Below are 22,846 nucleotides of genomic sequence, written 5' to 3'. Positions count from 1 at the left end.
TGACATTGGCCTTCTCCCTGCCATCACTGCCATGGTGTGAATTCAGGTCCCACCCCTCTCATCAGCCTCCTTACTGGCCTCCTGGCTTCTAGTCTCTCCACTCCCCAGCTTGTCCTCCAATAGAACCTTTCTACAGTGTGAGTCTGATCTGTCACTTGTATGCTTTAACTGAAGCCCCTGAGGCCCTCAGGATAAAGCTTAGCCTTCAAGGGCAAAGAAGATCTTAGGTCAGGGTCCCAGGAAGCTGACTCTGAGATGGAGATGTAGAGGCAGGAGGTGTGATGGCGTGCCCCTGGAAACCTGCCCTGTGCGGGAGGGAAGGAAGCAGGCTTGGGCAGAGGAGTTGAGCTGCGCTGCAGTCACAACTGGGCCTTAGCTGTCCCACAGGCAGCTCTGGAGCTGAGCTGGCCGTCAAGGACCTCCCCCTGTGGTAAGGGTGCCAGGCCTTTAAGCACCCACTGATATGTCACTGGACGTGGGCTGCTCTTGGGGAGAGTCAGGACTTTGGGTGAGGGGATGCTCTTCTACTGACAGAGCTGAGAGCCATCAGCCACCTACACCCTGGGCAGCTGAGGCAATGAGTGCCCCACTCCTGAAACAGAGTCTAGGTAGCCACCATGGAGTCCACTATAGCAGTGCACTGGTTAGGAGCCAGAAGGAGCCAGCTTCAGGTCCCCAGTGCTCCCACATGATCCCTGCAAAGCCACTTATCTCTGAAGGTCAGTCACTCCTCTTGAAAAGGGGCTAATGTTACCTCCCTCACAGAGGGTTTTTTTGTTTGTTTGTTTTTGTTTTTCTTTTTGAGGCAGAGTCTCACTCTGTCGCCCAGGCTGGAGTGCAGTGGCGTGATCTCGGCTCACTGCAACCTCTGCCTCCAGGGTTCAAGCGATTTTCCTGCCTCAGCCTCCTAAGTAGCTGGGATTATAGGAATGCACCACAATGCCCGGCTATTTTTGTATTTTTAGTGGAGACGGGGTTTCGCCATGTTGGCCAGGCTGGTCTCGAACTCCTGACCTCAAGTGATCTGTCCGCCTTGGCCTCCCAAAGTGCTAGGATTACAGGCATGAGCCACTGCACCCAGCCAGTGAGTTTTAAGGCAATTAAATGAGAGCGCATTTGCACAGAGCCTGGCACATGCCTGGCTCACATGTGGTCACTACTGCTAGATACCTTTCTTGAGGCGGTCTGTATGTGAGTGTAGTTAGAAGAATGGGCTTTGGAGTCGGCTAACCCTGGGTTCAAATCTGGACTTACTCCTTACTGGCTTTGTGACCTGCAGGCAGGTGGCTGCCCCCTCTGAGCCTTAGTGTCCCCTCAAATGGGGAGTGGTGACCCCCTAACTTGGAGGGGTATCACAGGGGACAGATGAGATCAGCACAGGTCATAGGTGCTGGCATGACCAAGACGATACCCACCCACCTCACCTGTGGCCTCCACACCCTGGGGATGGGAGCCTTGTCTACTTAGCTATGTCCCCAGCTCAGGGCCTGACACATGGCAGGTTTCCAGTAAATTAGTGTTGAATGGGCAATTGACTGATTCTATCAAGGAGTCTTTAGAAATGTTGTCCCCAGTTCTCTTCATCTGATAGAAGACACACACACACGCCAGGCATGGTGGCTTACGCCTGTAATCCCAGTACTTTGGGAGGCCGAAGTGGGAGGATCACTTGAGCCCAGGAGTTCAAGACCAACCTTGGCAACATGGTGAAACCCTATCTCTACAAAAATTGAAAAAATTTAGCCAAGTGTGGTGGCATGTGCCTGTAGTCCCAGCCACTCAGGAGGCTGGGAGGTGGGAGGATCACCTGAGTCTGGGAGGTTGAGGCTGCAGTGAGCCATGATTGCACCACTGCACTCCAGCCTGGGCGACAGAGTGAGACCCTGTTTTAAAAAAATAGGCTGGGCACAGTGGCTCACATCTGTAATCCCAGCACTTTGGGAGGCCAAGGCGAGCAGATCACCTGAGGTCAGGAGTTCGAGACCAGCCTCGCCAACATGGTGAAACCCCATCTCTACTAAAAGTACAAAAAAATTAGCCAGGCGTAGTGGTGTGCACCTGTAATCCCAGCTACTCAGGAGGCTGAGGCAGGAGAATCGCTTGAACCTGGGAGGCAAAGGTTACAGTGAGCTGAGATTGCGCCACTGCATTCCAGCCTGGGCGACAAGAGTGAGACTCTGTCTCAAAAATAAAAATAAATAAATAAATAAATAAAGTCCATTTCATTAAAAAAATTTTACATTATACTGTGTTTCCGGTTATAAAACATATTTGTATTAAGTATAATCCTATTTTGTACAACAATAGCAAGTATATATGCATTAAAAAGCATTTTTGCATACCATCAGAAATTTTCATAAGCAATTATTTGAGAAGGAACTCCTTTATTTTCTGTTTATATATGTAATACTAAATGATAAAATACCAAATGGTACAAATAGCAGAAACACTGGATATACATGATGGTCTTACACCTCAGAGACCATATTCCTCCAACTCATTTTCTACAAATTCATTAATACAGGTACATCTTTAAATTTCTTAATTTTTTTGAGACAGAGTCTGGCTCTGTTGCCCAGGCTGGCGTGCAGTGGCACAATCTTGGCTCACTGCAACCTCCACCTCCCAGGTTCAAGCAATTCTTCTGCCTCAGCCTCCCAAGTAGCTGGGATTACAGGCGCCCACCACCATGCCAGGCTAATTTTTTTGTATTGTTTAGTAGAGACGGGGATTTCACCATGTTGGCCAGGCTGGTCTCGACTCCTGACCTCAGGTGATCTGCTCACCTTGGCCTCCCAAGGTGCTGGGATTAAAGGCGTGAGCCACCATGCCCAGCCTAAATTTCTTAAATTTTTATTTTTGCAAAAATGATATCTTACTATACTTACTGCTGTGTAGTTTGCTTTTTTTACTTGTAACTTGGCCATCTTCCCACGTTAGTACACATAGATCTGCCTCATCTTTAAAAACAGCTACGTTTAGGCCAGGCGCAGTGACTCACGCCTATAATCCCAGCACTTTGGGAGGCCGAGGTGGGCGGATCACCTGAGGTTGGGAATTCGAGACCAGCCTGACCAACATGGAGAAACCCCATCTCTACTGAAAATACAAAAAAATTAGCTGGATGTAGTGGCGCATGCCTGTAATCCCAGCTACTCAGGGGGCTGAGGCAGGAGAATTGCTTGAACCTGGGAGGCAGAGGTTGTGGTGAGCCGAGATGGTGCCATTGCACTCCAGCCTGGGCAACAAGAGCGAAACGAAAACAAAAACAAACCAGCTACATTTAGTCATTCACTTACTGAATAACTACTGAGCAACTATTCTGCACCCACTGCATCCTGGCCACTAGGGGGCAGCAATGTAATGAGCAGAGGTGCTCCTTGTCACCTCCTTCCCGCCCCCCGCCCCAACTGCTGATGTTCTAGTGGGGGAAACTGACAGCGTATGATATATTAATATCGTGTTAGGTGAAGCAAGGTAAGGAGATAAAAGTGTCTGGTGCGTGGATGCTGTTTTAGACAAGGTGGTTGGATAACGTTTGAGAAGAGACCTAAAAGGGGTGGGGAATACAGTCCTGAGAAGAGCCACCAGGGAGGGTTTCATGAGGGCAGAAGTTTGACTATTTTCCTCACTTCTGCATCCCCAGCGCCTAGAACCATCTGACACCCAGCTGGTGCGCAGCAAATAATTGCCAAGTGAAAGGATGGATCTGGGGAAGAGTGTTTTCCAAGTAGAGAGCCCATATCTATAAAGACTTGAGGGGAAAAGTGTGGTTGAGGGGAAAAAGTGAGGGGCAGAGAGATCCGAGAGCAGGGCCCACATCCCAGGGCCTCACAGTCACTGCTAAGGAGTGTGGCTGTTATTTTTTATTATTATTTTTTAGTTTTTGAAACAGGGTCTTGCTCTGTCACCGAGGCTGGAGTGCAGTGGTGCAATGCAGTGGTGCCATCTTGGCTCACTGCAACCTCAACCTCCCAGGCTCAAGCAATCCTCCCACCTCAGCTTTCCCAGTAGCTGGGATTACAGGCACACTCCATCACGCCTGGCTGATTTTTGTATTTTTGTAGAGGCAGAGTTTTGCCATGTTGGCCAGGCTGGTCTTGAACTCCTCGGCTCAAGCAATCTACCTGCCTCGACCTCCTGAAGTTCTGAGATTACAGGTGTAAGCCACCATGCCTGGCCTTGGCTGTTATTTTTATTGTGCTGCAGAGCCACTGGAAGGTTTTAAGCAAGGAATGTGCCATGATATTTTATTTTATTTTGAGACAGAGTCTCACTGTGTAGCCCAGGCTGGAGTGCAGTGGCATGACCACGGCTCACTGTGACCTCCACCTCCTGGGTTCAAACAATTCCTGTGCCTCAGCCACCCAAATAGCTGGGACTACAGGCGCACACCACCATGCCTGGCTAATTTTTATATTTTTAATAGAGACGGCGTTTTGCCTTGTTTCCATGCTGGTCTTGAACTCCTTGCCTCAAATGATCCATCTCCCTTGGCCCCCCAAAAGTGCTGGGATTACAAGCATTAGCCACCGTGCCCAGCCTGATCAATTTTTTTTCTCTTTTTTACTGAGGTGAAATTTATGTCACATAAAAATAACCACTTTAAGGAGTGCAATTCAGTGGCATTTAGTACATTCACAGTGTTGTGTAATCACTACTGCTATCTAGCTCCAAAACGTTTTCATAACCTCCCATAAAACTCATACCCATTAAGCAGTCGCTCCCCACTCCCTCCCCGCTACCCCAACCCCTGGCAACCACCCATCTTTCTGTCTCCATGGGTTTACCTATTGCAAATATTTCACATAAATGGAATCATCCAATATGCGGTCTTTGTGTATGGCTTCTTTCACTTGGCATGATGTTTCCAACTTTTCAAAGTTCATCCACATCATGGCATATACCAGTACTGCATTCCGTTTTTTTGTTGTTTTTTTTTTTTTTTTTTTGAGACGGAGTCTTGCTTTCTCGCTCAGGCTGGAGTGCAGTGGCATGATCTCGGTTCACTGCAGCCTCCACCTCATGAGTTCAAGCAGTTCTCCTGCCTCAGCCTCCTGAGTAACTGGGACTACGGGCACACGCCACCACACCCGGCTAATATTTGTATTTTTAGTAGAGACAGGCTTTCACCATGTTGGCCAGGATGGTCTCGATCTCCTGACCACATGATCCACCCGCTTCAGCCTCCCAGAGTGCTGGGATTACAGGCGTGAGCCACTGCGCCTGGCCTGCATTCCTTTTTATGGCTGAATAATATTCCATTGTATGCATAGGCCAGCAGGATCTAATTTTTAAATCATTTAAAAATGATTGCACTGGCTGCTGTCTTGAGGAACACCTTACTGGGACAAGAGTAGAAACTGAATGGTCCATTTAGGAGGCTGTTGGAGGGTGTGGATGAGAGAAGATGTTGCCTTGGTTTGAGTGGCAGCTGTGTCAGGCGTGCAGCCAGCTTGGATGTGCATAAGAGGAAGAGAGGAATCGGGGTGACTATGGGGTTTGGCCAGGGCAGCTGGCGAATGGCGAGGCCAGTTTCCACTATAAGGAGGACATGGGAGGAGCAGTTTGCTGGGGCCGGGAAACAAGAGTTTTCTCTGGTCAAGGATCATTTGAGATGCCTGCTTAAAATTCAAGTGAGGATATAAGGATTCCATTGTGTGGCTCAGCATGAATTATTTACCATATCCCCTATTGATGGCTATTTGGATGGCTTCCAGCTTTGCTAGCATAGCCAGTGTCATGATAAACTTGGCCTGTGGATTTGTGGGAGTGTTCCTGAGGGATACATTCCAAGAAGTGAAAGTGCTGGGTCAAAGGGTATGAATTTTTTCTAAGTGTATACTGCCAAATGGCTGTTCAAAAAGGCTTTGCCAATTTATATTCCTACCAAAAGTGCATGAGAATGTGAAATTTCCCATACTCTTGCCAACAGTCAGTGTTACCAATCTCTAAAATAAAATCTTTGCCCATCTCAAAGGCCAAATATAATATCATTGTTTTAACCTAAACAGAATGTTACTTGGCTGCATAGTAGTAATTCCATGTGGATGTACCATAATTTATTTCGCCATTTTTCATAACTAGTTGTTTCCAGGTGTTTTTATTGTTTGTGCTCTTATAAATAATCATTAACAAACATCTTTTTTTTTATTTTTGAGATTGGCGTCTCACTCAGTTGCCTAGGTTGGAGTGCTGTGGTGCCATCACAGCTCACTGCAGCCTCAACCTCCCCAGGCTCAGGTGCTCCTTCCACCTCAGCCTCCTGAGTAGCTGGGACTACAGGTGTGCACCACCATGCCTGGCTAATTGTTTTGTATGTTGTTGCCCAGGCTAGTCTTGAGTTCCTGGGCTCAAGTGGTTCACCCATTTTGGCCTCCCAAAGTGTTACGATTACAGGCATGGGTCGTTGCACCCGGCCAACAAGCATCTTTATGCACAAAAGCTTTGCCTGCATTGCAGCCTATTTTCTTAGGATTGGTTCTCTGAACAGAATAACTGGGTGGAAGAAGAATACCCTTTTTGTGGCTTTCGTGATATTTTGTTGAATTATTTTCCAGAAAGACTACAACAGTTTCTATATAGGCTCCTTCTCAGCATTGAGTGTTTTTATCGGCTTTTAGCTATTTAGACAACTCCCTGTCATTTTCATGGATGGCATATCATTTTGATTTTTCCTGCTTTGACTGGTAGACCACACAGTGGGACTTATGTGGTCAAGTGATAGGTGGAATCTGAGCCCAGGTTAACTCAGAAGGGGCCTGATGGGGCCATGGTCCCACCCTGTGTTTTCCCAGTTCTTGGTTGTATAACTGGAATAGCCACACATGGTAGCTGGCAGAATCCCACGTTGGCGCACTGACCCATGGAGTCAGGGCCATTATGGTAGAAAGAGCCACGTGGAAGCTCCTAGAACTCCCTGTCTTTCCCAGAATAGTAATTCAAAAGCAATTCTCTATCCTTTGTGCAAATTGTGGAGATTAGTGTCACCATTAACAGCTTGGAAGAAGCAGGGGTAGTGATCCCATCTACATTCAGCTGGCCTGTTTAGCCTGTACAGAAGGCAGATGGATTTTGGAAGAATGACTTTGGATTATTGTCAACGTGATCAGGGGTGACTCCAATTGCAGTTGCTGTCCCAAATGAAGTTTCTCTATTGGAGCAAGTCAGCACAGCCCTTGGCAGCTGGTGTGAGCTACTAACCTGGCAGATGCTTTTTTCTCCATACCAATTTCCAAGGGCTACCAGAAGGCAAGGTTCACATCTTCACAGTCTTGCTCAGTGTGACATCAACTTTCCCACTTTCTGTCCTGATTTAGGCTGCAAAGAACTTGAACTCTACAGTCCACATAGCCTCACACTGGTCCCCTACATTGACAACAGTACGCTGATCAGATCTGATGAGCAGGAAGTAGTTGAGTAAGTACAGTTGGCATTAAACCTGGCGGATGGCAGTCTGGCAGGGTCCAGTCTGGATACAAAACAGCGCCGGTTGCCAGACGCAGTGGCTAATGCCTGTAATCCCAGCACTTTGGAAGGCTAAGGCAGGAGGATTGCTTGAGCTCAGGAGTTCAAGACCAGCCTCAGCAACATAGCAGGACCTTGTCTCTACTAAACATTAAAAAAAAAAAAAAAAATTAGCTGGGCATGGCACATGCCTATAGTCACAGTTACTCGGAAGGCTGAGGTGGGAGGATCACTTGAGCCTGGGAGTTCGAGACTACAGTGAGCTATGATCACGCTGCTGGACTCCAGCCTGGGCGACAGGGCAAGACCCTGTCTGAAAAACAAAAACAAAACCCTGGCTGGGCGCGGTGGCTCGCGCCTCTAATACCAGCACTTTGGGAGGCTGAGGTGGGTGGATCACCTGGCCAACACAGTGAAACCCCATCTCTACTAAAAATACAAAAATTAGCCAGACTCAGCGGCACGCACCTGTAATCCCAGCTACTCAGGAAGCTGAGGCACAAGAATCGCTTGAACCCAGGAGGCAGAGGTTGCAGTGAGCCAAGATCGTGCCACTGCACTCCAGCCTGGGCGACAGCGAGACTCTGTCACAAAAACAAAAACAAAAATAAAAACAAAACAAAACCCAGCTCCATTTACTTGAATAGAATCATATCAGTTATTTGAATAGAGAGTATTTAGTATAAAGAATTGTTAACTAAATGTAAAATTGTTAACCAGCTAACTTAAGGGGTAAAAAGAAAACTAAGAGGTCATGGCAGTAGCAACGGCAGAAAGCAGCTACCACACTTAGTCCTTAAGGGACAAATAGAAGAGTTTGAAAGATGAAAACTTAGAAGCTTAGAGGAGGGCCCCACAGAGCTGAGACAGACTGCTGAGGAGGGGGTGCTGTTTGGTTGATGCTGTGACATTTGGTGGGCTTTTTGGATTTTGGTGGCAACTCATACCACATTGGGATGTGCTACTTCAATCCATTTACTTTCCCTACAGCCCGTAAGGCTTTTTTCATCTGGAGTGAGGTCCAGAGCATCAAAGACTCTGCAGCCAGTCCAGGCTGCATGCGAGCTGATCTGCCACCTCGGCCAGATGTAACCAGCAGATCGGGAGATTCATTCGCAAAGTATTGATGGCAAATAGGAATGCTGTATGGAGCCTTGAGCAAGCACCAGTGGCTAGCTCATGGTGCAGACCTCTAGGGTTTTTTTGTTTGTTTTGAGACGAAGTCTCACTCTTGTCCCCCAGGCTGGAGTGCAGTGGCACGATCTCGGCTCACTGCAACCTCAGCCTCCCAAGTAGCTGGGATTACACAGGCGCCTGCCACCAGGCCTGGCTAATTTTTGTATTTTTAGTAGAGACGGGGTTTCACCATGTTGGCTAGGCTGGTCTCAAACACCTATGCTCAGTTAATTCTTAAAAGTTTTTGTAGCAGCCAGGCTCGGTGGCTCACGCCTGTAATCCCAGCACCGTGGGAGGCTGAGGAGGGCGGATCACGAGGTCAAGAGATCGAGACCATCCTGGCCAACATGGTGAAACGCCGTCTCTACTAAAAATACAAAAATTAGCTGGGCATGGTGGCACACGCCTGTAGTCCCAGCTACTTGGAAGGCTGAGGCAGGAGAATTGCTTGAACCCAGGAGGCGGAGGTTGCAGTGAGCTGAGATTGCGCCACTGCACTCTAGCCCAGCTACAGAGCAAGACTCTGTCTCAAAAAAAAAAAAAAAATTTTTTTTTGTAGAGATGGGGTCTCACTGTGTTGCCCAGGCTAGTCATGAATTCCTGGGCTCAAGCAATCCTCCTTCTTTGGCTTCTCAAAGTGCTGAGATTATAGGCATGGGCCACTGCACTGACCTAGCCAGCTTTTTCTGGCCAGAGTGTAAGTATTTTCAGCTTTAAGGCCTTACTGTGGTAACTACTTAGCTCTTCTGTTGTATGGAAAGTAGTCATGGACAATATAGTGGGCGTCACTGTGTTCCAATAAAACTTTATGTACAAAGGCAGGCAGATGGGCTGGACTTGGCCCAAGGGCCATAGCTTTCCCACCCCTCACTCTCAGGTGTCATGGAGGTATCATGGCAGGAAGTGGCCACATCCCTAGTTCTGAAGGAAGAAAGGGAAGAGCTGAAACTCTTGGAAACTTAGAGGAAGGGCTCTGTGGAGCTGAAAGTCAGACCCTGGGGAGAGGTGCTTACAGCTGGTGCTGGGTTCTGGAGAGAGGCTGGATGAGATGGGTTTGTAGATGTTGGGAAGCTGCACACCAGATTCATCTGCTGCCAGGAGAAGAAATGATGCTGCCAGGAGGGGCGGAAGGTGGCTGGGGTAGGAGAGGAGACAGGAAGGAGCAATCCCTCTTCCCTCCTCAGTCTGGCAACCTCCCACTAGCGCCCCCTATTGGCAGAGCCTGGCAGGGCACAGCAGGCAAAGCAGGAATATGGTTTACACAGAACAGGGTATACAGGATGGGTTGGGAGCTGAGGGACTATCACAAGTGCTTTGATTGGCTTTGGGCATTTAGATGACACCCCCCCCCCATCATTACAGGTGACTTGTCATTCAAATTCTTCCTGATTTCATTTCAGAGATTAAATAACTGTGAGGGGGCCCGTCAGGGTAGGGGCTAGAGGGTATATGTCAGGGTAGGGAAGTCATCTCTAAGGAATAGGTCTTTTACCATGCATGGTGGCTTACGCCTGTAATCCTAGCACTTTGGGAAGCCAAGGTGGGAGGATTGCTTGAGCCAAGGAGTTCAAGACCAGCCTGGGCAACATAGTAAGACCCCCATCTCTACAAAAAATGAAAAAATTAGCCAGGCGAGGTGGCACACACCTGTAGTCCCAGCTACTCAGGAGGTTGAGGTATAGGAGAATCGCTTGAGCCCAAGAGTTTGAGGCTGCAGTGAGCCATTTTCACACCACTGAACTCCAGCCTGGGTGACAGAGCAAAACCCTGTCTCAAAAACAAAAACAAATAAATAAGCCTTTCTTTTAGAAATGAAAAGTGAGTAGGAGGAGGGAAGGGGGCTCCAAAGGCTCTGGGAGGAGCCTAGGAAGAACTTGCAGCATTTAGGATCCTTCCATCACACCTTCAGATGAGACCCAAATCTCACTGTCTCTCTCCACCACCAGTGCTGCCACTCAGTCCTGCCCCCAGCACTGTGATGGGCATCTGCAGTTGGCTCCCTGGTTCCCACATCTACTCTTGTGCCTGTGGTCTGATAATGTCACCCTCTGTTCACACCTTCCTATATGACATCCTCATGCAATGTCCTCCATTGCCCAAGGTGCAGAATCCAGTTACCTTACTGTGGCCCGCAAGGCCCTGCCAGGCTCTTGGCCCCACTCTGCTGCCTTCCCAGGCCCTCCTATTCTGCTCCAGCCTTGCTGGATGCTGCAAGTCTCTTCCCACCTCAGGGACTGAACCCGCTGATCAGTCAGCCTGGAACCTTCCTCCTAGGTTTTCTCCTGCCTTTTCTGTACTTACTTCATGTTGCTATTCAAATAAGACCCCCCTTGCAACAGTGGGGAGCAGATCCAAAACAGCATCTCCCTCCAGTCTCTCTCTTGCTGCCTGCTTGATTTTTCATCACAGCACTTGTCACTACCTGACGTTGTATGTTTCTATTCACCGCCATATCCCCAAAGCTAGAATTGTGCTGGGCTAGTGGAGGGCGCTATACAAATATTTGTCAGGCAGGTAAATAAATGAAAGAATGAACAAATGGAAAGGGCAGTGTGGCTGCAATGTGGGACACAGGGCAAGATGGTAGGGGGTGAGGCTGTGGGGGTTGGATGGTGCGGGACGTTTTGGGGCCAGGTGTAAGACAGGGTCTCATAAGGGGAACAGGCGTGGCACATAGTCTTATTGAGGTGATAGGTGTAGTCAGGGCCTCATTGGGCTGGGTGAGGCGTTTGGATGACAGTTTAAGAACAAGGTGGCTGGGTGCGGTGGCTCATGTCTGTAATCCCAGCACTTTGGGAGGCTGAGGCAGGTGGATCACCTGAGGTCAGGAGTTCAAGACCAGCCTGGGCAACATGGCGAAACCCCGTCTCTACTAAAATACAAAAATTAGCCGGGCATGGTGGCATTCACCTGTAATCCCAGCTACTCGGGAGGCTGAGGCAGGATAATTGCTTGAGCCCGGGAGGTGGAGGTTGCACTGAGCCATGATTGCACCACTGCATTCCAGCCTGGGTGACAAGTGAGACTCCGTCTCCAAAAATAATGATAATAATAATAATAATAAATAGGGCCGGGTGCGGTGGCTCATGCCTGTAATCCCAGCACTTTGGGAGGCTGAGGCAGGCGGATTACCTGAGGTCAGGAGTTCGAGATCAACCTGGCCAACGTGGTGAAACCCCATCTCTACTAAAAATAAAATATTAGACAGGTGTGGTGGCATCTGCCTGTAGTCCCAGCTACTTGGGAGACTGAGGCAGGAGAATTGCTGAAACCCAGGAGGCAGAGGTTGAGCTACAGAGCAAGACTTGGTCTAAAAATAATAATAATAATAAAAAGAACAAGGTGCTGTGTCTCATGCCTGTAATCCAAGCACTTTGGGAGGCTGAGGCAGGAGGATCACTTGAGCCCAGCAGTTTGAGACCAGCCTGGGGAACATAGCCAGACCCTGGTCTTTCTAAGAAATAAACAAAATTAGTCAGGCGTAGTGGCTCGCACCTGTGGTCCCAGCTACTCAGGAGGCTGAGGTGGGAGGATCACTTGAGGAGTTCAAGGCTGCAGTGACTTATGATTGCACCACTGCGTTCCAGCCTAGTTAACAAAGCAAGACACTGTCTCTAAAAAGAAAAATACAAACAAGCAGAGTCATTGCAGAATTTATTTATTTATTTTTAGTTTTAGTAGAGATGGGGTCTTGCTACATTACCCTGGCTGATCTTGAACTTTTGGCTCAAGCAATCCTCCTGACGGCCTCTCAAAGTGCTGGGTTAACAGGCATAAGCCACTGTGCCCAGCCCATTGCAGAATCTAAGCAGGGAAATAGTGTGACCAGACTGTCATATGTTGGTATCTCTGGGGCTGCAGGCTGTGTGTCCTGGGAGGCAGAGACCAGCTCTTCAGTCAGAGATGGTGGCCTGGGCGGGTATGGGCAGTGGAGGCAGAGGGCAGTGACTCCGTTCCGGAGGTGTTTAGGGGTCAAAATCAGGAGGCTTGAGGATGGATGCAGTGAGGGGTGAGGGAGAGGCTGTGTACAGGACAACCCCCATGTTTCTGTCTGGGATGGTGCTGGCTGGAAGACTGGATGTGGAGCAGTGTCAGGGAGAGGTGGAGGCTGCCGCCGCCGCCATATTGGCCAGAGGTTCAAGGACTCACTGACTCCTCCCATCAGTCAGCCCTCATTTCTTGAACTCCCTGGGATCCAGGGAGGAGTCACTCACCTGGGCCAGACCTCAGACACCCCCAGCCATGGAGCGACCAGGGCAGCAGGCAGATAAAGCCCCTAGGAGGGGAGTGGTTCCGAATCCAAGGGTCAACTGTGGCAAGAGGCATAGTCTCTGTGCCTCAGTTTCCTCATGCGTAGAATGGTAGAAATGGAGGTCCCTCTGCATTGGGTTGCTCTGGGGACCAAACAGTCTACTCTGGGGAAAACCCTGGGACAGTGGCTGCATGGGGTAAGTGCTGTGTGCATGCAAGCGTCTGACTGCGTGAGGTTTCATTGTGGCACCAGGGAAGAAGAGGTCTCTGCATCTGGGAGGGCCCCAGAGGAAGCAGCAACATTCCTGGGTTTCAGCGGAGGAGGATGGGACATGAGACACAGCAGATCCTGCTCTAAGCTGGCCCCTGAGCAGTGCCAGAAACACATGACATGTCCAGCTGGCCTTGCTTCTGAAACGCCTGTGGTTTAGCAGCAGAGGCAGAGAAGAGACAGATATTTTCCAAATTGAGCAAGTTGTTGAGATCAAGTGGTGTCCAGGGAGTGGGGGTCCATGAATGGCTTCCCAGAGGAGTGAAGGTATGAGGAGCCCTGGAGGGATGGATGGGATCCAGCTCTACAGAGTGGACAGGCGCCTCAGGCGTAGCCAGAAAGAAGCTGGCACGAGAGAGAGGGGTGGCGAGTGGCCCAGGAATGCGGTGGGGGAGCCGTCGGCTGCCTGGAATGCCAGTCAGAGAGGCTGTACTCGGTCAAACCCGAGCAGGATCTGTTGGGAACCTGCTCTCTGCGGGCTCTGGGCTGCCTCACTGAGCCAGACAGGCAAGGAACCTGTATGGAGTGAAGACAGCCTATTACCAAGCACCTGAGCAAGGCCATCTCCAGTCGTGCTAAGAACAGGGCAATGGGGCCAGGCGCGGTGGCTCACGCCTGTAATCCCAACACTTTGGGAGGCTGAGGTGGGCAGGTCACCTGAGGTCAGGAGTTCAAGACCAGCCTAACCAATATGGTGAAACCCCGTCTCTACAAAAAATACAAAAATCAGCAGGGCATGGTGGCATGCCCCTGTAATCCCAGCTACTCGGGAGGCTGAGGCAGGAGAATTGCTTGAACCCAGGAGGCAGAAGTTGCAGTGACCTGAGATTGCACCAGTGCACTCCAGCCTGGGTGACAGAGTGAGACTCCATCTCAAAAAAAAAAAAAAAAAAAAGGGCCAATGGGGAATGTGAGAGAGACCCTAGAGTGGGAGTGAGGTGGGGTCTGGAGGCTGCTTTGGGGAGGGCTGAAGGGGTGGGTGTGATGGGAGCCTGGAACGGGGAAGAAGAGCTTGGGGGAGAGCATGTGCAAAGGCTCTGAGGCGGGCATGAGCCTGCTGCATTGAGGAAAGAACGGGCCATCATGGCTGGAGCACAGCTGGCAAGACAGAAGATATGAGGGGAGGCTGGCAGGGCAGCTGAGCCCTAGGTCGCCAGGGCCTCTTGGCCATGAGAAGGTTTTGTCTTAGGTGCTGGGGGAAGCCATGGCAGGTTTTAAACAGGAGACTGTCCTCTTGGCTTATATGTGAGGAATGGACTGGGAGGTTATGAGTGGCGGCAGGGGGCGCCGATGAGGCGGCCAGTGCTGTAGTCAGGAGTGAGATACCAGTGGCCCAGGCCCGGATGGTGGAGTTGTAGAGAAATAGACAGATCTGAGGAGTGTTTCGGGAGCAGAGCCGCTGTCCTTGCCCAGCCCAGCAAGAGGCAGGTGTCTGGCCCGAGGCATGGCCCCAGGAATGAGTGAGGAGAAGGCCAGTGTGGGAACAAAGGATGGGGGCCCTTAGGCTTTCAGGAGGAAGTGGGGTCTTGAGCTCCTGGCCCCAGGACCGGAGCCCACCTGAAAGGCCATTGCTTCCTCCTCTCTGAAATGAGGATGTGGCCACCATGCAGGGCCTTGCTAGGACAGACCCCCAGTGGGTGCTTAAAATAATTGGAGTCCTGTATTAGCTGTGATGATTTCCACGACAATTCACGTATTAGTCATAAAAGTGGCAAGTGTACAACAAAGGGGATGGAAGCTCCCTATGCTCAACACCCAGGAATTCCCAGAGAGATTCTCCGAATCCACATTCTGGGCCCCTGCCACACTGCCGCCTCTGGATGATGCTTCAGGGCTGTGCTGTCTCACTCTGCTCCTCGGTTTTATCGAGGCTGGTGCCATCTCTCCCGTACCCGGCTTTAGCTGTTTAGCCTGCGCCATCTCCCTCTCTGCTTGGGGTCATCTTTGGGGTCTGTGTCCTTTCTCCCCGACCCTGGATTTCACGGTGGGCCTGTCTGCTCTCTCTTTGACTGAGGATTTTGTTTTCAGCCTGTGCCACCTCTCTCTACCTCGTGGTTATCATTTGTGCCTGTGCCATCTCTCACCAACCTTGGGTTTGTATCTGGGTCCTGTGCCATCTATTTCTGATTCCAGCTGAAGTTCTGGGCCTGGGCCATCCCTCCTTCATCCAGGGTTGTGCTTTGGTACCAGTGTCGTCTCCTGACCAGGATGCTGTTTGGGGCTTGTGCCCTATCTCCCTGACTATACACTGGGCCGGGGCCTGGGTTATGTCTCCACTGGCTGTGGGCACATGCTGACCTGCACCCTTCCTCCCCACCCGGGGTCATTTCTGGGCCCTGCCTCCTCTCTCCCTGCTCTGTGTTCTGTCCGGGCCTGTATTATCTCGAGTGCTGTCAGTCTCAGCCCCTTCAGGACCTTGGCTCTTTTATGGCCCTAGGGAGAAGTTGCTGCTTGAATTGGAGTTTGGGGAACCCCTCCATCCCCAGCCCTTGATGCTGGGACACAGTTGAGGCCTAGGGGACGGAGTCAGTGTGTCTGGAGACGTGAGATGATGAGGATGGACATGCGATGAGGGTCCGATTTCAGGCCCAAGGTGGGCTCCTGGAGTCAGTCCATGCTCCTGGCCCCTCCCCCTCCCTACCTCTCTCTCTCTCGCCTCCCTCAGTTGCTCACTCTCCGTGCATTTCTCTCTAACTGTCCACTTCTGTCTTCCCCTCTGTCCCCCTCCACCCCTGCCCGGCTTCCCCTCCAGCAGAAGGCAGACCTGGCTGTGGCCGCCTTCACCATCACAGCTGAGCGGGAGAAGGTCATCGACTTTTCCAAGCCCTTTATGACCCTGGGGATCAGCATCCTCTACCGAGTGCACATGGTATGGTTCCCCTGGAGACCATGGGCTGCTTTCCTGGCATGGAGGCTCAGGGCCTGCGAGTGGGAGCCAGACAGCCCCAGGACCTCAGATGGGCCGGTCAGGCTCCCAGGTCCCTGGTAGGGCAGGGGCTGGGTGTGAGGCTCAGGCCAGGGGTGGCTCCGGGTCTCACTCCCTCTCCCCACAGGGCCGCAAGCCTGGCTACTTCTCCTTCCTGGACCCCTTCTCCCCTGCTGTGTGGCTCTTCATGCTTCTTGCCTACCTGGCTGTCAGCTGCGTCCTGTTTCTGGCTGCCAGGTGAGTCCACTGCCTACTGGGAAGGAAGGGGCTGGAGGAGGCACGAGCCGAGGCCTCTGGGACCGACCTGCCTCTTCTCTCTCGGAACTGTCCTTGGCCTCCCCTTTGGGGCCTCGGATTCCCTGTGCCCTCCTTTCTCAGTTTTGTGCCCTGTGTCTGAGTCTCATTCTTCCCCTTGTGGCTCTGACTGTGCTCTGTGGTTCTCTGTTCAGGTCTCTCCCCTTCCCGCCTCTCCCTTTTTTGCCTCCTCCCTTCTCTATTTCTCTCTGTGTATCTCTGTGTCTCTCTCTGCCTCTTCTGTCTCCATCTCTGTGCATCTCTCTCTGCCTTTTCTCTGTGTGCTTCTGTCCATCTTGCTCCTTTTTCCATCTCTCCCCCTTTCTTCTGATCACTGTGACTTTCCTTTGCTTCTTTCCTTTTCCTCCCCACCTGGGCTCTGGGCCCCATCCACACGCTGCACGTCTCTCCACAGGCTGAGCCCCTATGAGTGGTATAACCCGCACCCGTGCCTGCGGGCACGCCCCCACATCCTGGAGAACCAGTACACGCTGGGCAACAGCCTGTGGTTTCCCGTGGGGGGCTTCATGCAGCAGGGCTCGGAGATCATGCCCCGGGCGCTGTCCACGCGCTGTGTCAGCGGAGTCTGGTGAGAAGCTTTCTATCTGCCTCTGCCCGGGGCGGGGGAGGGACCCATCTGAGGCCTGGATGGGGTTGGGGCTGTGGCATCTCCTGGAAGATTTGATTCCCCATTTTCCCTTGCAGAGCTGTGTGACGAGGAATGGGGTGGGGAGAGCTGAGCTCCAGCTCTGCCGCTTACTGGCTATGTGAGCTTGGCCAGACCGCAACCCTCCCTTTGCCTCAGTGACCTTCCCTGAAAGATGGGGAGAAAGATGCCCATGTCTCAGGGTTGTGGGGATTCAGTGAGGCTGCTAAGGAATAAAAGAATGGCTACTCCAATTGCTTGAACTCAGGAGGCGGAGGTTGTAGTGAGCTGAGAACTCCCCACTGCACTCCAGCCTGGGCAACAGAGCAAGACTCTGTCTCAATAAATAAATAAATAAATAAATAAAAGAATGACTACTCCAAAGACAGAGCAGCCCTGAGGGCTGCTGGTTGCCCATTTTTATGGTTATTTCTTGATGACATGCTAAACAAGGGGTGGATTATTCATGCCTCCCCCTTTTAGACCATATAGGTTAACTTCCTGACGTTGCCATGGCATTTGTAAACTGTCATGGCGCTGGTGGGAGTGTAGCAGTGAGGATGACTGGAGGTCACTCTTGTGGCCGTCTTAGTTTTGGTGGGTTTTAGCTGGCTTCTTTACTGCAACCCCTTTTATCAGCAAGGTCTTTATGACCTGTATCTTGTGCCAACCTCCTATCTCATCCTGTGACTTAGAATGCCTTAAACGTCTGGGAATGCAGCCCAGTAGGTTTCAGCCTCATTTTACCCAGCTCCTATTCAAGATGGAGTTGCTCTGGTTCACACGCCTCTAACAATTTCACAGATGCCTGTTGAGCCTGTCCATGTGCCAGGCACTCAGGTGAGGAATCAGCCCCATTCCTGCCCTGGAGAGGCAGAGGAGCTGAGAATAAACAAGTAAACAGATAAATCAACACTGGACATCCTATTTTATTCAAAGAATAGGTCCCAAAGATATTATTTAATTTGTGCCTTTTTCAATTCAAGACTAACCTTAATAGGTGGCAGGTTTTTCCCTTCTCCTAACTAAGTAGAACTAACTGTGGTATGGCAGGCATTAGCAATTCACTTGGTCCACTGGCTTGGACACTTGCGAGTCTTGATGGCTTTTTAAAATGGTTTTGGATGGGTATCATTTCAAATTATACCCCTGTAGAGGATTGTTTGAGCCTGGGATGTTGAGGCTGCAGTGAGCTGTGATCGTGCCACGGCACTCCAGCCTGGATGACAGAGTGAGACTGTCTCAAATGAAAAAAAAAAAAAAGAACCCCCCAAAAAACCCAATGAAAGCTCTGTTTGTTTCCTATTGCTACTGCAAAAAATTACCACAAATTTGGTGGCTTAAAACAATACACATTCTCCTATAGTTCTGGAGGTCAGAAGTCTGAAATAGATCTCAATGGTGTAAAATCAAGTTCCTGGCAGGGCTAGTTCCTTCTGGAGGCTCCAGGGGGAGAATCTGTTTCCTTACCTTTTCCAGCATTTAGAAGCCACTTGCATTCCTTGGTTTGTGGCCCCTTCCTCCATCTTCAGAACCAGCAGCATAGGATCCACAAATCTCTCTCTCTAACTTCCTTCTTCCACTCATAAGGACCCTTGTGATTCCTTTGGGCCTTCCTGGATAATCCAGAGTAATCCCCCCATATCCAGATCCTTAACTTAATCACAGCTGCAAAGTCTATTTTGCTGAGTAAGGTCACATCTTCATGTGTTCTGGGGATTAGGATAGAGACTTCTTTGGTGCTGGTGGGCGGGGCCTATTCTGCCGGCCACACAGTCCAAGTGAAATGTACTAATATTTTCCATATAATGATGTTGCAGATGCACATAAAATGTGCTATTGAGGAACCAAACAGGATACAGTAAGAGAACAGTAGAGCATGGGGGCAGTCAGAGAAGGGTCCCCTGAGGAGGTGAACTAGGTTGAGTCCTAAAGGCAGAAACAGAGTCGTCCATGCCAAGGAGAGGGAGGAGCATTTTAGACAGAGGGAGAGGGCCAGGTGTGTGAGGTGCTGGGAGGGCGCCCAGGAGACCTGCCATGACAAATCTAGTGGCGTCCTCACAGGAGGGTTGGGGGAGACCAGTGCCCTCATCTCTGCTGGCCACTGTTTCTGCCGCCCAGCCAGGGGCCCTGTTCCTGAGAGTCACACTCTCTAGCCAGCTGTTTTCTGCCCCTTCCCATCGCTGTCACCCAGACAGCCCCCACTCATGTTCCCTCCCTCATCGGAGCCTTTGGCCCTGGGGCCCACTCTCTTCTGCACCCAAAGTCCTCCCACACATTCACTCATTCAGCAGATGTTTGAGAATCTTCAGATGTGACGTAGCACCATGATTCAGCAGGCCAGTCCCCGCCCTCGTGGGACTCAGGGTCCAGTGTAGGGGGTGAGATTTGGTGCCATCACCCTCGAGGACTTGCTTGGTAGCTGATCTGCAGCAGCCTGGCCACAGCCCACTACCTGGGCCCCTCCTCTCCAGGGCCCCCTCAGCCCACAGCCTCCTGCAGCCACACCTGAGGGCTTGTCACTATTCAGGACAGCTCTGCCTCAGGAGTTAACGTTTCTTTTCCTCCCCCCCCCCCCCCCGCTTTTTTTTGAGACAGAGTCTTGCTTTGTTGCTCAGGCTGGAGTGCTGTGGCACGATCTCAGCTCACTGCAATCTCCACTTCCCGGGATCAAGTGATTCTCCTGCCACAGCCTCCCAAGTAGCTGGGATTACAGGCGTGCACCACCTTGCTTCACTAATTTTTGTATTTTTAGTAAAGATGGGGTGTTGCCATGTTGGCCAGGATGATCTCTAACTCCTGACCTCAAGTGATCCACTCACCTGGGTCGGCCTCTCAAAGTGCTGGGATTACAGGTGTGAGCCACGGCACCTGGCTGAGAAGCAACATTTCTTTATTTCTTTTCTTTTCTTTTTTTTTTTTTTTTTGAGACAGAGTCTCGCTCTGTCGCCCAGCGTGGAGTGTGGTGGTGCGATCCCGGCTCACTGCAAGCTCCACCTCCCGGGTCCACACCATTCTCCTGCCTCAGCTTCCCGAGTAGCCCAACACCATGCCTGGCTGATTTTTTTTTTTTTTTTTTTTTTTTTTTTTTTTTTTTTAGTAGAGATGGGGTTTCACCGTGTTAGCCAGGGTGGTCTCGATCTCCTGACTTCGTGATCCACCCGCCTTGGCCTCCCAAAGTGCAGGGATTACAGGCGTGAGCCACCACGCCCGGCCGGGAGTCAATATTTCTAAGGTTTCACTCTGACCATGGCCCCCATCCCTCCCAACTCTCCCTTGGTCACTTGGTGCGATGAGTCCTCTGACCTCCCTGTTTCCATTCTCTGAGCCCTTCCTGCTTTCACTTGTCCATCTCCAGGTGGCTCCTAGGCTGTCTCTGCAGCCATTGTCCTCAACTTTTCCCTAGGTCCTCCTTTCCTCACGCCCTCCTGGCCAGAAAACCACAAAACCTCAGATCTAGCCAGTAGCTTGGCTTTGCCTGCCTTCCCCCAACCCCAGCTGCACCAGGGGCACATGCGACCCCTTATCCATGCCTCTAGGCTCTGTGTCCTCCTGGTTTCCTCCAACCTCTCTGGTCCTGTTTCATTTGCTGTGGGTTCCTTTTGCCTTTGCCACCCCTCAAATGGGGCTTCTCACTCACACTAGTGAGTTTTCAGTGCTTGCAGACCCAACACCCTCTTTTTATAACAAATATTTTTTAATATGTCCTTTTCCACACTGAGCTGAAATTCAAGGGTAATATATCTTCCTACACACATAATTTGTAAAAAATCAATTTAACGCCATAATTGCAATATGAAGGGGAAAAAGCAGGGAAGTGACTTCCAATAAAATAATATTATGGCAATACACAAATGCCTGGGTGTGGCTATGCCAGAAGACAGAATGCGACAGTCGGCGCCTGCTTAGAATGAGTAAGTGGCATGATGAGAAGTAAGATCATTTAACAGAATTATGTTGCCACTTGATATCTGACACATCGAAATAGTTGACAAATGAGTATGTTTGTGCAAATACAAGTCACTGTGAACGTGATGATTTGCTAATGCAGCTGGTGCAAGGGTCTTGACTTGGGTCTTGAGTTCGAGTGGAGTTGCTGTCAGAGACAGATGATTTCCCCCAACGGTGAGCAGCTCTCAGCAAAGTTCCAAACAAAACAACATCCAGTCATCCCTCGATTAAAACAAGAGGTGCATTTCTGGAGATTTTGGTTTATATTATAATCATGCAAAAAAAAAAATACTTGGGTTTTTAATGTACCAAGGAGTTAGGCTCAGATAATCACAGAACAGGTATTCCCCGTTGTTCAGACCAGGCCTCGAATTATCCAGCTGTCCTACGCTGAGCACCAGCGGCCCACACTTTACCAAACACCTCCCAGGGTGCCCTCCCTGCCAGAGACCACTGTTCCATACACCTTGTCAGGGGCCATCTCACCTGCTGCTGGACTTCCCATGCTATGCGCATACTAACACTTCCGAAGTCATCTCTAGACCCCTCCATGTGTCCAGCCCCCAGGGATTGCTCCTCTTGGGAGCCCAACAGGCATCTCCAAACTCACCTTGTGCAAAACAGACCTCATGTCTTTACTCCCAAATCTGACTCCCAGTCTGTGTTCCCTCTGCTACCTTAGTGAGTGGCCCCATCACCACCACCAGTCATCCACACTGTGTCCTCAGGGGCCAGAGGGTGCCCTGTGTGTACCAGGCACTGAGTAATTTTTGTTGTTGTTGTTTTGTTTTTATTTTTTTATTTTTGAGATGGAGTTTTGCTCTTGTTGCCCAGGCTAGAGTGCAGTGGCACGATCTCGGCTCACTGCAACCTCCACCTTCCGGGTTCAAGCGATTCTCCTGGCTCAGCCTCCCGAGTAGCTGGGATTACAGGTGCCAGCCACCATGTCTGGCTAATTTTTTGTATTTTTAGTAGAGACGGGGTTTCATCATGTTGGCCAGGCTGGTCTTGAACTCCTGACCTCAGATGATCCACCCACCTCGGCCTTCCAAAGTGCTGGGATACAGGCGTGAGCCACTGTGCCTGGCCAAATAATTTTGTTTTGCATGAATGGCAGCATTGACCTGTAAGATGGGTTTGGAGAGACTTGGTTTCTGGAGAGGTTGAGTCAGTCCCTGGGTCTTTGTGTCTTGGGGTTTTGGTTTTATTTTTCAGGAGGCTGTTTAATTCATGTCTCTCTATCAAGCCCTCACTCCATCCCCATCCCAGTGCCTAGCATAGCTTTGCACATGTGTTCTGTGGAGGACAGCTGCTGTTTTCATTATTACGTGCTGGGAATGTGAGGGTGGGAGGTCTGGGAGGCCCTTTTCAGCATCTCCTCTGCCTTCAGGCCCCTCAGATCTATATGGTCTACAGGGACCCTGGCCATTCTTACTTGCCAGGAGGGAGGACAGAGGGGGCCACGGTAAGACAAGTGGTTGCTCTGGGGTCCTGCAGCCAGGCTGGTGGGAGCCTATTCTCCCGGGTCGGTCCTGTGTCACCAAGACAATGAGAGAAAACACTTGCATAGCACTTGCTGTGTGCCGGATGAACTCAGTCACTCTTCACAAAACCCAGTGAGGAAGGGCCTACAATTGTACTAACTTCACAGGTGAGGAAACTGCAGCACACTTCCAAGGTCACGCAGCAAGGCATTGATGGAGAAGACAGGATTTGGGGATTTTCCAGAGATCTTTCTATGATTGATTTCTAATTTAGCTCCATCGTGGTCAGAGAACATTCTCTAGAGGACTTTAATCCTTTTAAATTTATTGAGACTTGCTTTAGAGCTCAGCATATGGTCTGTCCTGGTAAATGTTCTATG

At 50.4% G+C, this 22,846-nt stretch overlaps 1 protein-coding gene across 5 annotated transcripts in view; it reads left to right on the top strand.

The window, feature by feature from the left end:
- GRIK5 (glutamate ionotropic receptor kainate type subunit 5) overlaps positions 1–22,846 on the top strand; it is a 70,822-nt gene that overhangs the window by 30,928 nt on the left and 17,048 nt on the right. For 3 of the 5 annotated variants that reach the window (XM_016934227.4, XM_016934223.4, XM_054673791.2), the window contains 3 exons: positions 15,918–16,034; positions 16,219–16,328; positions 16,801–16,974. In XM_016934227.4, coding sequence (XP_016789716.2) covers positions 15,918–16,034; positions 16,219–16,328; positions 16,801–16,974 — 401 coding nt within the window. The remainder of the gene's footprint in view (positions 1–15,917; positions 16,035–16,218; positions 16,329–16,800; positions 16,975–22,846) is intronic. The other 2 variants (XM_016934228.4, XM_016934225.4) reach the window with 1 other exon arrangement.

The sequence above is a fragment of the Pan troglodytes genome, chromosome 20 (genome assembly GCF_028858775.2).
Source record: "Pan troglodytes isolate AG18354 chromosome 20, NHGRI_mPanTro3-v2.0_pri, whole genome shotgun sequence".
NCBI lineage: Eukaryota > Metazoa > Chordata > Mammalia > Primates > Hominidae > Pan > Pan troglodytes.
The sequence above is the reverse complement of the archived record's forward strand: the minus strand, read 5'-3'. Positions and strand labels throughout refer to the sequence as shown.